This window comes from Mangifera indica, chromosome 16 (assembly GCF_011075055.1).
Source record: "Mangifera indica cultivar Alphonso chromosome 16, CATAS_Mindica_2.1, whole genome shotgun sequence".
Taxonomy (NCBI): domain Eukaryota; kingdom Viridiplantae; phylum Streptophyta; class Magnoliopsida; order Sapindales; family Anacardiaceae; genus Mangifera; species Mangifera indica.
The window spans coordinates 9,040,167-9,057,219 of record NC_058152.1 but is presented as its reverse complement, the minus strand read 5'-3'; the positions used below and the strand labels follow the sequence as shown (position 1 = coordinate 9,057,219).

The 17,053-nt window shown below is 33.9% G+C and overlaps 2 protein-coding genes across 3 annotated transcripts; one reads left to right on the top strand and one right to left on the bottom strand.

Annotated features, from left to right (window-relative positions):
- Positions 1-1,101: 1,101 nt before the first annotated feature.
- LOC123199320 (mitogen-activated protein kinase kinase kinase 3) lies at positions 1,102-6,492 on the top strand. 2 transcript variants are annotated; one of them, XM_044614260.1, is made up of 11 exons: positions 1,104-1,675; positions 2,440-2,754; positions 2,950-3,037; positions 3,205-3,267; positions 3,472-3,632; positions 3,724-3,799; positions 4,258-4,317; positions 4,494-4,601; positions 4,708-4,944; positions 5,698-5,807; positions 5,897-6,492. In XM_044614260.1, exons 1-11 carry the CDS (start codon positions 1,227-1,229, stop codon positions 6,156-6,158), a joined length of 1,929 nt encoding a protein of 642 aa, XP_044470195.1. In that variant the 5' UTR covers positions 1,104-1,226; the 3' UTR covers positions 6,159-6,492. The 2 variants fall into 2 exon arrangements, with proteins under 2 accessions (XP_044470196.1, XP_044470195.1); XM_044614261.1 differs by lacking the exon at positions 2,440-2,754 and having other exon boundaries at positions 1,102-1,675.
- Positions 6,493-13,982: 7,490 nt separating this feature from the next.
- On the bottom strand, positions 13,983-16,362 carry LOC123198873 (NAD(P)H-quinone oxidoreductase subunit O, chloroplastic). Its single transcript, XM_044613672.1, has 6 exons — positions 15,997-16,362; positions 15,753-15,808; positions 15,117-15,182; positions 14,961-15,002; positions 14,620-14,679; positions 13,983-14,257 (listed from the first exon to the last, which is right to left on the bottom strand). Exons 1-6 carry the CDS (start codon positions 16,238-16,240, stop codon positions 14,228-14,230), a joined length of 498 nt encoding a protein of 165 aa, XP_044469607.1. The 5' UTR covers positions 16,241-16,362; the 3' UTR covers positions 13,983-14,227.
- Positions 16,363-17,053: the final 691 nt, after the last annotated feature.

The window sequence follows — 17,053 nt, the reverse complement described above, 5'->3', positions numbered from 1 at the left end:
TTCAGAAAATAAAAAAAAACGCATTCGGTAATTTTTGAAAACTTTTTATTTATTTTCACTTAGGATGGAAAAGGCACATTCACCCATGTGGATTCTCTTCTCCTCGCAAACGAAAACACGTACTCTATTTTCACAAATTAAAATTAATAATTATAAGAAAAAGAAATTAAAAATTAAAAAAAGAAAAAAGACACGTCATCCTCAGTTTCTCTCTCATAAAAGCCGCCACGTCATTGAGGTAACCTTATCCAACCACCTCTTGCCGTCCCCCACACTTAGCTGTTCCGCACTGTTTATCAAAATATTTTCGGATATCCCAATGAGACACACAATTTTCATGATTTACATTAGAGTACATAAGTTTCATTAATTCTACAATCACGAAACAATATAGATGATTCTAAAATTCATAAGTTTCATTTAAATGATAATCATTTTATTCAATTCAAAAATTGTTGTGATTTTTTTATTAAAATGTTGTTAAATATCTTTCAATTAATATTTATTAAATTTTAACCAATCGATAATTCAATAAATAAGCTTAAAATTTAAATACAAATTATTTGGATAAAATAAATTTAAATATGATACTTAAAAGGTATTCAAATATTTTGTTCATTAATTTTATTTTTAAATTTTAGGGATATTTATGTAATTTTATTATTTATAATTTTGTAAACCTAATAGTTATATTAATATGATAACACTTAACTTTCTTTCACTGTTTTTTTTTTTTTATAATTAAATGTGTAATTACAAACTAACATAAATGATCTTCAAATTTAAATATACAAACCAAAAAATTAATGAAATTGAAATTATTTTTTTAATTTTTAGGACTATTAATGTGATTTTGTTTATGCAATTAATCATAATTGTTAAATATGCTTAAGTGTTTTTATTGATCTTTGAGAAGCTTATGTCCTTTTTAAATTCAGTAAATTTTCGGGCCTTAGTGAATATGTCACAAATGCTTTAAAGTATTGGCCCCCACTCACTTTCTCTCTCTAAGCAGAACTAAAAAAAAAAAGTTTGTATTATTAAAAAAATCTGGTCCCCACTCACTTTCTCTATATCTCGAAAAGTCTTTCAACTTCTCATTTCTTTCACTTCCCCCCGGTCTGCCCTTTCCTCCCTCCTTCCTTCCTTTTCATATATAACTTCCTTCTTCAAACCGCCTCAAAGGTTCCTTACTTTTCCTCCTCTCCTTCTTCTAGTTTTCAAACATGCCTGCTTGGTGGAGCAGAAGGTCAAGCAAAAATAATCATAATAAAGAACAGAGCCCGAGTCCGACCCGGAACCGGACTGCAACAGCAGCTATTCACGGCTTGTATAAGGCATCGAGCAGAGAGAAGAGCGATAGTAAAAGCAAGAAGACCGAGCCCAACCGGCCCAGGAGCTTTGATGAAGTGTATGTAGGGCGGAATTCACCGCGTGAGAGCAGAGATTTGATAGTAAATGGAGCCGGTTCTTCCGGGTTCTTGGGTTTTGATTCGGATTCATCCGGGTTGAAAGGGCACCCTTTGCCGACACCGTCGGTTTCTTCCATCCTGAGTGATCACGGAGCCGGGTTGGCTTCCGGGTCGGGTTCAGTCTCGAGTGTCAGTTCATCGGGGTCTTCTGAAGACCATCATGTTATTGGAAGTGATCAGGGTCAATTTGTTGGTGGTTATAGGTTGGTTTTTCCTTTAATCATTAGTCGTAATTAGATGGTTAATTCTGGAATTGTTGTTTAGTTTGATGGATTTTGAGCGTACAAAGTTAATCAAGCTGATAAAAATCAAAATATTATAATTTTTTTCATGATTAATTTGAAGGAGGTCTCGAGATAGAATCCAGCTCATATATTCAAGAGGACAAAAATCATGAATTGATGGGGATTTTACAGTAGTTTGTTGTAAATTTGGACAAATTTTTATTTATTTATCAATAAATTTCTCCCTTTTTAAGAATTCTGTGGTGTCAGAAACGGGTTGCCTTGCCTAAGGATATTTTCCAATATTTAAGCCAAACAAAATTTGTTGTCGGTTCTGTTTCTCCAAGCCTTTTGTACCAAAAAAATTGTTACTTTTCACTCAACTTTTATTCTCTGAAATGGTTTTTGTCCGAACTGGTTGTTTTGGGGAAGTGGGTTCTTCTTTTTTCTTTCTCTTTCCAATCATATACAAGAAATGGGGTTTTTAATCTTTTGCTGTTTGTTCAGATTCACTTGGTTTTATGCTAATAAGATATTATGCTGTTTTCAAACATACTGGAATGGTTTCAAAAGGGAATGAATGGCTAACAATTGGATATTTCTGTCTGTAAATAACGTTGTAATTCAATGTAATTAGGGTAATTTAAGCATTTGGAGAGTTGTTTGAGTTTTTTGTTGGTGAAGCAAGAGAGGTTTAGATCAGATTGATTGTAAAGTGGTACTGTTGCTTGATTGTGGTACAGGTTGTGTGGTGAACCGAGGGTTCATGGTGATGGTAAGTTCAACTTGATGCCAAGAAGTCCAGGTCCTGGGTCAAGAGGGCCTACAAGTCCCACTTCACCTCTCCACGCTCGGTTGTCAGGTGTGAGTATTGAGTCTCCTACAGATGGGAAGTCTCAATGTCATCGGCTACCTCTTCCCCCAGGTTCTCCTACTAGCCCATCTACTTTACCTAGCTCAAGAGCTAGTGGAGCGGTTGAAAATACCCTGTCTAAATGGAAGAAAGGAAAGCTTTTAGGGAGAGGGACTTTTGGCCATGTTTTTCTTGGATTTAATAGGTAATGATGGGACATTTTATGGATTAGTTTCAGGTTATATATTATATTACAAGAATTGCTAGCTTATGGTATAAGGTAGCTGGACAAGTGTTTGGAAGATCTAGGAATTTAAAGGAATAACAGAAGACAGTTTATCTGCTGATTTGTAAGTTTTATATTGTATTCTTCTAATTGTTGTATTTACTACTTTAACAGTGAAAGTGGGCAGATGTGTGCAATTAAAGAAGTCCGGGTTGTTTCTGATGATCAGTCATCGAAAGAATCTCTTAAGCAATTAAACCAGGTGATTTTTTAAATCTAATTTTTGTTGCATATAATGTGCCTGATGCTTTGATTTCTATTCATTATTCAATATTGTCATTGAGAAGTAGACTTAGAGATCATTTAAAATTGAAAGTTTGTTCTTTTGGTGGTTAATGGATTTATGACTCAACTTTCTCTTGTTAACAGGAGATAAACTTGCTCAGTCAGCTTTCACATCCCAACATAGTCCGATATTATGGAAGTGAATTGGTATGCATTAGTTTAATGCTTTAAATGCCAAAAGTTTGCCTGCGTGCTTGATCTCACAAACACAGATGCACACACATTCATAGCAAAAAGATGGGTGAAGGAGTATGATTATTGAAAATTAGCTGCTCAAAATTTCTACTATTTCAGTACTATTGGGAATGTTGGACCATGCTTTATAGTGAATGTGGATGGTCATGTTTTCAGGCTGAAGAAACACTTTCGGTTTATCTGGAATATGTCTCTGGTGGCTCAATCTACAAATTGCTTCAAGAATATGGTCCCTTTAAGGAACCTGTTATTCAAACTTATACCCGGCAGATTCTTTCTGGGCTTGCCTACTTACATGCAAGAAATACAGTGCACAGGTATGTTGGATTTGATCTAAGTAATGTCTTTGAATGGTTTGCTTTGTATATCCTCCTCTTCTTCTTATAAAATTGTCTTGTTGCATGGCAGGGACATTAAAGGGGCAAACATCTTAGTAGATCCTCATGGTGAAATCAAGTTGGCAGACTTTGGCATGGCCAAGCATGTATGTGTCTCATATTAGTCTGAAGCTCATTACTGGAATACTAAAACATGTGTATTATTTTCTTTTTTTGTTTGGACTAGTAGTACAAATCTTTCAAGAAAGGTTAAAAAAATTCCAGAGAATCAAGCGGGAAAAGAAATGTTTCTTATTGCAAGGAAAAAATCCTTATGGTTATATAGAAGATGGGTTATAAAAAGAAAAACGAAAAATGTTTAGTTTGCTCACACTATTTCAAATGAAGAGTTTCACAGTCTCCTTTCCATCTGTCATTAATAAAATTGCCTGTAGCATTTGGGCATATGATGTATTATTTCCATGTGAACCTAACAAATTGTAAAACTTATGAAGTATTTGAACTATAGAATCTATTATTAGACAAAGTTTGAATATTTTTCCTTTTGACATTGCCTTAGGCTAATAGTTGATAGCACTGCTGACATGTTCTGTGTTTCAATCAGATAACTGCTTGTTCTTCAATGCTTTCTTTCAAGGGAAGTCCCTATTGGATGGCACCTGAGGTATTCCCTCCTTTCTCCCTTCCCCATTTAGAAGAATTTGCACAAAAATTTTCTTTGCTTGTTATCTAATTGTAAAATTTCTCTCAACCGTTGTTTTAAGAATGATTTTCCTGATTAGTATCTATGGATTACCTTGGGGCTGATTCTTACGGTTGTGCCTGCTTTTCTATTCTCAGGTTGTAATGAATACAAATGGCTACAGTCTTACAGTGGATATCTGGAGCTTGGGATGTACTATTCTTGAAATGGCAACATCAAAGCCACCGTGGAACCAATATGAAGGGGTACGATATGAAACACGCATATTTATTTATATGGAACTCGATTGTTTGAATGCCCAGCTTTAAGGCATTTGTAGAACTAAACTTGATTTAATTTTTGAATTGGCAGGTGGCTGCAATATTTAAAATTGGAAACAGCAAAGATATTCCTGAAATTCCTGATCACCTTTCTAGTGATGCCAAAAGCTTTATAAGGCAATGCTTGCAACGTGACCCTTCAGCACGCCCTACAGCTGCCCAATTGCTTGATCATCCATTTGTTCGTGACCCGACATCTGCAAGAGCTTCTAACAACAATTTAGCCAAGGATTCATTTCCTTTTGCATTTGATGGAAGCCGCACACCGGTATAGTCTTGACACTTATTTTTTACTAATATTTTGAATCGCTTGGATTTTCTACTACCTAAAACAGGGTCCTAAGTGCTTTTTGCACCCCTTTATTTCTTACAAAGCCTGTTTAGAACTGGAATGTACATGATTTGGCTATCGAAAGGATTTTGAGATATACCTTCCACTTATTTGGCTCTTGGGAATGATAGGAGGCACATAATGACTTCAAGTAGCTAACATGGTGGTTTGAGATTTGATTGTCTTACAGCTACATGCACCAGATCTTGATATTTGGTTTTTTTTTTTTTTCTCTAACAAGAGATTTTGATATGACTAAGTCATTTCTATGTAATAGCTTGAAAGTCAAGGTTGCCAGTAGGTCTAACCTGTTTGGGTTGAACTCAACCTTGGAATGAATTTGGCTTTTATCTGATTGCATTTTTGGACCTTATGGTGGGTTGCTTAATGGAGAGGGTGTAGCCATGGGAACAAAATGAGCTTGTCCTCCAAGGCTGTAGAGTTCTTTCCTACACTAGCATAAGAATTTTCTCCATTAGCAGTGTTCCCCATTAATGAATACATATTGTTGTCTTGAACCATTTCTCTAACTGCTGTGAAGAATACTAATCATGTTCTGCTTTATGGATGATTGGCATAGGCACATTGGTCTCATGGCTTCTATGAAATGTAATCTATGAATTTCAACTTGGGCCAGTAACTAAATTCTGAGTTAAAACTAATGCTTTGCTGTTTATGCTTTCTGGGCAGCCGATGTTAGATCTTCATCCCATTCCCACACGAAAAAGTATCACCTTATGTGATGCAGATTTCGTGCTAAATCCACTGGTCACAACTTCCAGAGCTGTGAATAATCCAAGGTAATAACATTTTCCTGTCGCATCCACTTGAATGCATTCAAATCATATAAACTTTCAGATTAACATCTCCAACATGTTGCTGTGCACAGGGAAAACATTCGAATGATCACCTCTTTGCCTGTATCGCCTAGTTCAAGTCCCTTACGACAACATGGACCAGCACACAAGAGTTGTTTTCTTTCCCCTCCTCACCCAACTTATGCTACAGCAGGGCCAAGCAGCTACAGCATAGGCGACTACACAGGCTACCGGGTGAGATCGAACCCAAAATACATTAGTGACCCTTGGCTCGAATCCTCTCTATTAAAAGCACAAACACCAGGTGCATCCCCAAGGACTAGACCCATTTGAACAAGTGTAAATACGACAGAAACAGGTGTCTTTCAATGTCATTCTCCCCCAAAATGCACAATGTTGTGAAAAAGGTCTTAGTATTTTATGCATCTTGGGCCAGCTATTCCGGAGGTGGCAATCAATGTCCAGCATTTTCCCAGTTGAATCCACACGATTGGATTCATTGCAAACCAGGAAACTTTTTATGATGCATGGGGAGACTCTGAGTCCCTTGATTTTGTAACAATAACATCTTGATTATTGTATATGGAAGGCCATCAATGTATTTGTAACATTTATATTGTATACAAGTTCACTGGTTATATGATATGAGATAAAAGATCATTGCCTATACAAGTTGTGAATGCCACAAGGATATAATAATAGACCAAAGTATATAAATACTCAGTTTTAAGTATTTAATTAAATACTTAAATAATATATTATCGAATTATTAGATATTATGTGTAATTTTATGTTAATAAATTGTTTATATATTCAATTAAGGACTCAAAATTGTGACTACAATAATAATGATAATGTTTCTGGATCAGAAACAAGATGACTCCATGTTTCAAACTTGTGTGTTGACATGAGATTTTCAGTGGAACAGAGAAAGAAAGAAAGAAGGTGGAGTAGGGTTTGATTTCATGGTGGGGGTTTTGGTATAAATAACATCATATGGAGAAGAAGACGACAAGAAGTGGGACATTATCAATTTAATTAGATACAGAGTGTACATTGAATGTGGACGTTATCATTCAATGAGACAACCGTGCCACTTAGAGAAAGGCAGGCTACTAATGCTATGAGATGAAACCTTCATTTGTTTTATTTTAGGCCTTTTGAATATGACATGAACACTTACCAAAATATCTTGTTGATTTTTACATAATTTATACAAGTCAATGGAGTTACGGGAAAAGATAAGGGGTTAATTGAAATTGAAACTATTGGGTTCATCACCAAGGGTTTGGTTTCACGTGGGTAAATAGATCGGATCTACCTCTTTTATCTATTCTTTGCAACCTATTTGGTGTGTCACATTCCCAACCAATTACCCAAACTTAATTAAGAAAATATCTTAAAAAATAAAATTAATTAAATAAAATTTCACTCAATTTTTTAATAGTTATATAATTCTAATAGTAAAGTATTTAAATATATTTATTAAATAAAATATCACTTAATAATTTAACATTTTTAAAAAGTTATGTTTTGGTCAATTGTTAAAAAAGGTGACACGTTTGCATGCCATTGGTCTCATTGAAATTGGATAACACTAATATGTTGAAATAACACTGATATGTCGAAATCCAATGGTTTCATTTGGATCCCAACATATCATTTAGTTAATATAAAAGTATGAGTCACCTTATATAACAAAATGAAATGATAAAATTAGATAAAATCTTTATATTTCGATATATCATCATTGTTTGGTTTCGATGGAATTAGTGGTGGGTCATATGCTCTATATTTTTTGGTGTTGACCATCTATAGACAACCATAGTGAATTCAATTAATTTTTAAATTTATTTACATATTTATTAAATTATTTATATTTCTATATAAGTTTAATTTGTAGTTTTAAGGATGTTGTAGGATATACTTGTCATATTCCACACGCGAAGTTACCTTTACCTAAATTTAATTATTTTAAAATACATTGTAAAATAATGTTAAATATCCATAATAAAAGTATAAAATGAAAAAAATTCAAAATGAGTTGGGGTTTGAAACCCAAACATTCAATCCTACCCTACCCATTCCGAAATTGAATATAAGTAATGGGGGCTGTGGTGGCGGGCATTGCCCCACAACTTAAATATTGGCAGCCCTAATTGGTTATTCTAAAAGGTTTAGTATTTTTTTTTAAATAGAATTATCAAAAAAAAAAAAAAAGAGAAAATAAGGGGGAGCGAGAGAGATTTTTATGTATTAATGCAACCTTTGAAACCACTAATTTCAATATTTATGGACATTGTCAAAAGATTAATTTATTTTTTGGAGATTAAATTGATGAAATTATTAATACAATTGAAGGTAGATTTGATGACATCTTCGAAACTAGTGATGCTTGCTATAAAAAAAGCCAAATATGCAAGGACATGTATAGCTAATAAAAGGGCATGTTGAGCTTTGAACTCAACCAAGTAAGGGTACTAGTCCTTAAACTTGACTAGTAAAAGGTACATATATTAGTCTTTACACATTACATGGTTATTAAAACCGATTTCTCTCTTCTTTTTTTGCATCTACCCTCTCTCTTCTCTTTTTCTTTCTCTTTCCTTCATCTATCGAGGATTGAACTCTCTTCAACCTTACTTGGCCAAGGGCTCATAGCACTTGCTATCATTTAATTAATCTGAAGAATATATGTGATTCTTTAACTACTTGGATGGGACAAATCTCAAAGTATTTACCACGTTTAATTAAATCAAACATATCCCATGAAGACTTATTTGTTGATAAGATTCCTTGTCATTATGTAATATAAGCAAATCAAAGTTTGACATAAGATAAGCTATCATAACGGTGTTGAAGATCCAATAATAAACTTTCAAATCCACTAAGGTGATGTAAAATGAGGATGGAGAAAAAGTTGGATACAAAAGGGTTTTGTAAAATAGTTGACTAGTTACTTAAGAGTCTACATTCATAGTTATGATATTAGTAGTTTGAGAGAATACTTAGATGAAGTGAATACATATATTACAAAAAAAGTGTTTTAACGATAACTTGACAAAGGAGGAAAACCTCTAGAGAAATAGTTGGGTTTGTGTTGCCTAGCATAGGATAGGGAATAATTAATCCTTTAAGTGTTTATAAGATATTTGGTATCTATCTATAGATGTTTCTTGTGCTTCTCCCCTTTTCCCTTAACAACCCCTCATACTTATGGAATCTAGGATTCAAGAATAGGGTTGTTATTGGTTACAAATTCAAAATTTAAATTCAAACAATAACTTCATAAATGACTAAATTGAAGATTAGATAAATATTGAGATTAACAAGGTAAAAAGTTACTATTTTCTATTATGGGCAGATGACATGAAAAAGGTGACAACAAATGGAACTTACTTTCTGTTGAGGGACATTTATCTACTAGTCAAAGCACGAGTTGTTGTTTCTATTGATAGTCGCTTCTCAAGGAGATATTCTCGAGTAGGGAGCTACCACACTAGAATTGCCCTCTGTTTTTGAAGTGAGAAGAGGATTTCAAAAATTTCTTATGCTACCTTCTAGACTTATGCCATATTGATATCATGAGATCATTGTGATAAAGACTTCTTAGCTAAAATAATCATTGCTCTATATGTTTCGTACTATACAGTGGTTGTGTCCAAACATATAACCTTCGAAAAGAATACAAATCTGAAGATATGTACTGAAAATTCTCAAAACCTTAAATGTTTTTTCATTCAATGTAACAAAAATCAAATATTAAGTTAGAGCATGAACAACATCATATAAAAGCATGCAAAAGGTGTCGTTATATATATATATATTGTCGTTCAATACATATAAAATATCATAAAATCCATAGTTATAAAAATGTGCATAGTATATATATAAAATCATCATGAACATAAATAAATGATAGATTTGCCCCTCCTGATTCATCCATGCTAGCTAACTCGTTTTTCTCTCGCAATGCCGGTCACTCATCTCCTACTAGACAACAACGTAAAGGAACGTATGGGTGTAAAAATACTCTATAAGTAGATGAGTTATTGCGCACCACAACATGCACAAAACTTATATTTATACTTAGTGTTCCATCTCATAACTATTGTGTAACTTTAGCACATACTAGTTGTCATCAGGGGGATAGCTTGTACATAACCTAGCGTATTATGATGCGACAAAACTCATGAAGAGTGACAAACACTTTATCAAAAAAAAGATCGATAACAAAAGTGTATGTAGGACATATCTTTTGACCAACTCAACAAGTGGTCGATAGCTTTAAAAAGAGTCTTCCAAAACCACGCTTCAAAGAATTAATAAACAAGCTAGGAATGATAAATATATATACACCAACACGAGGGAGAGTGTTGAAGATCATATTGAAGAGATTGCAGATCATTCCATAAAGGAAGAATTCAAGTTATCTTAAGGAAGACTATTGATATCTTGGAAGATGTGATTGCAAGGATGGGGAAAATCCTTTGGGTTACCCTCAAGGGATAGCTTGAGTGGTAAAAGAGAACGCTTCATGCATAAGAGAATATAAGTTCAAGTTTTCTTTGACGACATATCAAAATCAAATTTTTGACTTACTTAGTTCAGTGATTATGAGGTCGGTCATTGGATCCGAGGTTTTTTCTATTCGGTGTGATTGGTTCGAATGCAATGTGGCTGGTTTTGGCCCAATGTGATGAACCGATTCAGGTGGGGTTTCTTGTTACAAAAAAAAAAAAAATCCTTTAGGTTAGGATAATGGTTATTTATATATTTTTTGTATCTCAATTTTGTATAATTTATATTATGTACTCAAATTATAAATAGATTGTAATTGCATATCTATAAAAATTTGGAGAACTATATTTCTTTCATGCCATTACAAACTTAATATCTCTAATGTTGCACTAAGAGATTTTTGGTGATGCTACACCACCCAAATACATAGCTACTGTCATAATTGAATTTTCAAAAGAAAATCCGAATCCCCTAAACCCTACTATTTATTTATTTCAAATTATAATCTAATTAGACATGTATTCATAATCTAATTACTCACTTCTTATCCTAATCTATTAACCAGTTTGAATCCTAATCAAATTGGTAATTCATAATCTAATAGATAATCTCTAAATAGCCTCTCATTAGCCCCAACAATGGGCACTACCCTTTAATGACACGTATTAGAGGAAGGGATTTTGTTCATTATGCCCTTAAATGTCATCATAAATTTGTTTGATATATTCTGATCTATAGGGCGGAGTTATTGTGATTTTATGATTATGGAATCATGGATGTATTTTAGTTTCCTTGGATTGTTATTGTTGAAGTTTCCTATAATTCTATTCTGAAACCAGGGGGAATCTTTCGGTGTTGAACTGTTTAATTCATTGTTGTTTTACCTTTGATTTTCTTTTTGCAATGAAATCTGCACATTCTTCCATGCTTTATTATATAAATTATATTGTGTTGAGGGGACTTGATGGAGGCATCGTAGGAGTATTGAGTCATTAAGGAGATTTGCTACATATTCCGATTGGGTCAATTACGAGAAGTAGAGTTAAGAAGATGCAACAGATCTTAGTTGGGCTCGTGGAGGGCTTAGAGACTAAAACTAGCTCATTCAAAGACAATTGGATGCTTGAAGGAGTAAACACAGAGATCAACTTGATTCAGACCCAAGCCTATGTGCAGACAAACTTTGAACAGTGATAACTTTTACTCCGGGAGGAGTTACAAGGTCTGTAATATATCAACACGAAGCTCATTTCGAGCTCTATAACAAGAACCAACTTTGCCAGTTGTGCCTGATTTAGAGACCCAAATAAAGACCGTTTCAGTGTATATTATGCAGTTTTTGTTTTACTAAATTTAGAATTTTCGGTTTTTATGATTTTGATTTTGTTTGTGACCGGTTTAGATTTTATTGAGCCCAATTGATAAATTTTCTTTTAATTTAATTATTTTTTTGGGTAGTCATTAGGTAATGGGCTTGAGAAGTTTGAAAATCCATTGAGTCATGCGTAGTTTAGAGTTAAATTGACATTGTACTATAAAAACTAAAATATTCATGACGAATACATTTTTTGGCTGACTTTTACACAATTTCGCTTACTATTGAAACTATCAATCCTTTGAATTTATCAAGCTTTGTCTTGTGACGTTCACCATTACGATTCCAAAGTTCGTTCGATTCCATATCGATTCGGATCAAGGGTCATCCAGTGATAAAACCAATTCAGTCCTAGGAAAAATATCTTCTTGGGCATCGGGTCTTGTATCAAATCGTCAAGGTTCGCATCAAGACTCTTTTTATTTTAAGATTTTAACGAATGACCTGCGTTGTTATGGGAAGACTACATTGACGGATTGTTGTTGTCTGCCATGGATTATGTAAACTTCAGGAGCTTCTGTGCACTGGAGACTGCAGATTAACATCTGAGTGCCTACAAAATTTGGCAGGGATTTATTAGAAGGAAAGAAAAAGCGCCAACCTGTCCACTAGATTATGTTTTTCTAGATTGCACATTTGGGAAGTTCTCTCAGTGAGCATTCAGCAATTCGTCAGATATTCTCAGTTGATATCTTGTCTTTCTGTTGTAGGTTAAACAATTGCTCATTTTTTATGTGGTAACTTTAGGATGAGACAAGTCCGTATTGCATTTAATATTATCATATTTGTGAGTATACACTTTTGAGTATATATATCAACACACATCTGTTATTAAATGTTATTTTATTATTAAATCAAAATCACTCAATCATATGATGATGTATTATATAGTTTTATTGTTGTGAAATAGGTAATCAATTGTATATGGAAGCACCTGGATGCATCTGACTTTTGACCTCCTTGGACAGGAGGAGATTCTGGTGGCTGTGTAATGCTTCCAGTTTTTGATTCTCATAGTTCCTGAAATATTCTCTGACAATCCATCTTCTGGTATTTGGATGTTTGGTGAATTTCCTAAACTGTATGGAAGAGCAAGTGCAAAGCTTGCAGAGGCCCAAGCTAATTTCCTGCCTGACCCCCTCATTATTCATCCTTTAGCACAGTGCTGTATGCATGTGAGGAAGAATATTCTGAAACTCCAAGTCAGAGAAAACTTAGATTCAATGAAGCCCAGTTTGGCGTATGGCATGTTTTTTACTCGATACGTTCATCGAGGAGGAACTAGAGTGGGAGATGGAGTTGTGTTATGTTAGGAAGCACTATTTTGGTGTTTTGATAGCTTCAAATGACCTGAAATTCAATAGTTAAAATCTCTTCAACTGGGAAAGAGCTGTTGAGCTTGTCTCCTCCAAGGCCACCCGTGACTTTATTTTGTAGAGCAAGATAGCCTTAAGGATTCTAATTTTTCATGTGAAAAGAAGATAGAATCCATGAAAGATCGTCCCCTGCAAATAATTGTTGCAAAAGCTGAAGAATTTCAAACTCAACAGGCAGTGCTGCAGTAAATTGTGAGAATAATTTTGATAATCTTAAGTTGCAGGACAGTGTGAGATAGTAAAAGCACTTTGTAATGTTTCTTTTAATACCCATGTTGGTTCATTGGAAGAAAAGAATGTCGAATCCAGGGAAAATGACCCTCTGCAAATAGTTGTCAACAAAATGGAACAACTCTTCTCATCCCTGAAGGTAAATGCTAAAGTAAATTGTGAGAATAAATTTAAAAACTATATAGAGAAGTTGCTGCAGTGCAATGTGGGAAGCTGGTGGAAAAAGACCTTTATAAGAGTTCTTTTATTCTTTTGATGGTTCTTTAAAGAGCTTTATCGATAGCTTCAGAAAATTGTACCTCGGCCACTTCCTTTTATTAGTACTTATGAATCCAACAAACACGTCAAGAGGAGTTCGAGTTCTAGTCTTAATTTTTCTGCATTCATTTACACTTGTTCATGCTAGCCAGGTGAAAATCTTTGTTATTCCTTCGATCTTGTACGAATTAGGATGCATGTTATGTGATGCTGTAAGTTGAGCCAATACTGAAATTTAATGTAATTGTTTGTACTTAATTATCATGTCTGATTATTCAGATATCTTATATCCTTTTTTGTCATGGATTTCAGCTTTCCAATTGAATTGTATAAATCTCAAATCTGTGGTGTTGGTTATGGTTTGCAATAATTTTTATCAACACATTCTTGTCTTCATTTTGGATTCAGAAAGTTAAGGGAAACTTTATTGACATGATTTTGTTGAAGGTACATATATATTATACAACATTTCTTGCTCCTCCCAGTATGCTGGGGGTGGCAGCCTAAAAATGAATGATACAATCAACTCTATTGAAACATTGATCCCTTGGTTGCTGATATAAATCTTCAAGATCTACATCAGATCAAGAAAACCTTCCAATTACTAGTGAAAGGACAGAATTCTGCGTCCGGAGCTTAGTTCACAGTCTCTCATAATCGAGCTTATCCGACTGCAGGCAAGCACAGAAACTCAGGTAACAACAATCAAACTAAATGGTAAAACAGAAAAGAAAGCTTAAAATTAACTTGAGAAGCTTAGAATTGTTTCTAACAAATACATGCTGGCTTGTTCACCTATAAATGAAATTCATTGAAGAAAACAAAAACTCTTATTGTTCCATTTTTCTTTCATCCTAAACTAAGATAAGCAGCTCAAAGAATTGAAGTCAGTTTTTTGAATGTGTTGAAATTGCATATTTTTGTTAAAGAAAAAGGGGTTGCAAGCTGTGGCTGACGACTTATCTTGGCTTAGTTTATGGTAACCTTACTATTGCTATATAAAGAAATCAATGAAGATTGCTGCTAGCCTTACTTCAATAAGCATGTATGTGGGGAGCCAAGCAGGTGCAGTAGGAATTCCGACCCACGCAACCTGTAATCAAAGTAAATTAGAATCAACTCTGCATTTTATGTACCTGCTGGAATCAAAATATGTCTTTTAAATTTGTGCTGCAGATGTTCTGTTATAACTATCGAACAACAGACAACTTAGGATATGGCTTGAAAACAGAAGAAGATTAAAGTTTCATTAACTTTGATGAAGCCCTTTATATATATGATCAAATTTATAATTGTGTAGAATCATTTGACAATGACTATACATACGAAATTGTTCTTAGAATTTAAACAAAGAAGTATTTGAAATCTGCTTACAAGTGCATGCTCTCCAGTCTCAAAAATGCGCAAATCCAGAATCTAGAAGAGTAATACAGGCATCAGAAAAGTGAAACGATCTTGTTATTTAACTCAGAAGAACTAACTTCTGATAATTATTCGGTGATTCCTGCAGAACAATATGAACAAGCTCACCTCGCCACGATCTTCATAAATGTAGTCCAAACCCTTGTAGAAAGGTGGATGCCCCACGGATAAGTACTGAAATTTAAACCAAACACTCATGATTTCCATTTAAGCTCATGCCACTGATACTCCAGCTCTGAATTAATTTGAAAGAAATGAAAGGGATGCTACCAAGTGTATAAAAACTGAGATTTGTTTTACAATGGAGCTCAACCTTTTCCCCTTGGTTTTGAGTTACCTTACCCAAAAATTTTATTTGTGGAAGGAGAATTTCTAGTTTTGGTTCTAACAATAAGAGACCCTAGAAGTAAGGTACCATTGCTTTACGGTGTCGGTATATGTGACATATTTCGGTGACATTGTTCCTTGTCAGAACAGATCTCAATGGAAAAGTACATTATTCCTTCGTTGATCTTTCATTAAACTGAATTTGGAACTTAAGGCAACATTAAAGGCTATGAACAATACAACTAAGATATGATGATTCTTATCAGGATTTTGACCAAAACCTCAAAGAAATTACCCTAAAAATGCAGAATCAACTTAACTTACTAGTGTTAATGACAAGTTTCATTCACTTTCGCAACAAAATATTCAACAGAAAGACACCTTAATTTCAGAAACAAGAAACAGAATTGCACTTACATTTATACTGTTAAGATACTTCTCTTTATCCACTCTCACAATTTGGCCTTTCTTCACTGTCCAAAACGCCAGCACACAAAAATGATTTACAAGAAAATTAGAGTCCGTTTGATTTGTGTTCCAAAAAACTAAAATACAATTCAAAATTTTGAGTTAAATATCTTAACATTCTTAATATTTAAATATGTATTTGTACTAACAACTGAGATTGCGCATTTTTGGTGCAACTTCAAAGAATTCATACTCGAATAAACGGGCCTCTTGGGGCGCTTCGGAGCCTGCGTGGCAGGCTGAACATCAGTGGAACCAGAGGCAGCGTCTTTGTTTTCAGCTGCGGGCTGCGGTGGCGTCTCTTTCGGGGGCTCAGCAGCAGCTTTTATAGGTCTAAGGGATGAAAAACGAAGGGGGGTTTTTCTAGAGGCTGGTAGGAATTGAGTGAGGCATGAGAATGAGCTTTGTGAAAGTGAAACTGTGGAAGAGAACGCCATGGATGAGAAACTTGACTGCTTCTTAGCTTGTGATGAAGGTGATGATGGGGGCCCTTCGAGATAAGAGATGATTGTCCTTTTGTTTCTCAACGGTCAGGTTCTAAAGACAAAAATCCGTTGCTTCCCGGTAAATTTGAGCAAATTATAGAAAGAATAAAGATTAATAATAATATTGAAGAAAGAAAAACTGTGAAATAGCATTTTTATATTAATTAAAATAACCACTTTTAAAAATGGTTCTTTATAAAATAACCAAGAATCATATCATAATTTTTTACCAATAAAAAACTAACTTAATTCAATGTTAACTATATTATCTATAACTTTTTTACCAAAACCCTAATTTAATGGTAACTTTATAAGTCTCTAACTCTCATTTATAATATTTCTAACCATTAAAACATGAAATAAAAACAAGAGAGATCATTACATTCAATTAGTATGATCAATGTTGATACAAAATCAAACAATAAATTATTATTTCTATTATACATTCTACAAATTTTATGATAAGTAATTGTATTAATGAAATTATTTAAGCTTTCAAGGTTTATGAAATAATTATTGTTTTATGTTTATAAGTTTAATGTGATTGGATTTAATTGTTATTTTGGTGATTTAGTTGTGCATATAGTTGATATTAAAGAGAGTACGAATATATATATATGCATGGGATTGAACCAATTTTAGGGCAAATTAGGTAACTTGGGCAAATATGTTGATTGATTAACCCTAGTGAACTAGAAAAAATTACAATAATCCCCTCAAGGGTTTAGGGGAAATTATTGAATTAGTATATTCTAGCAAGTTAAT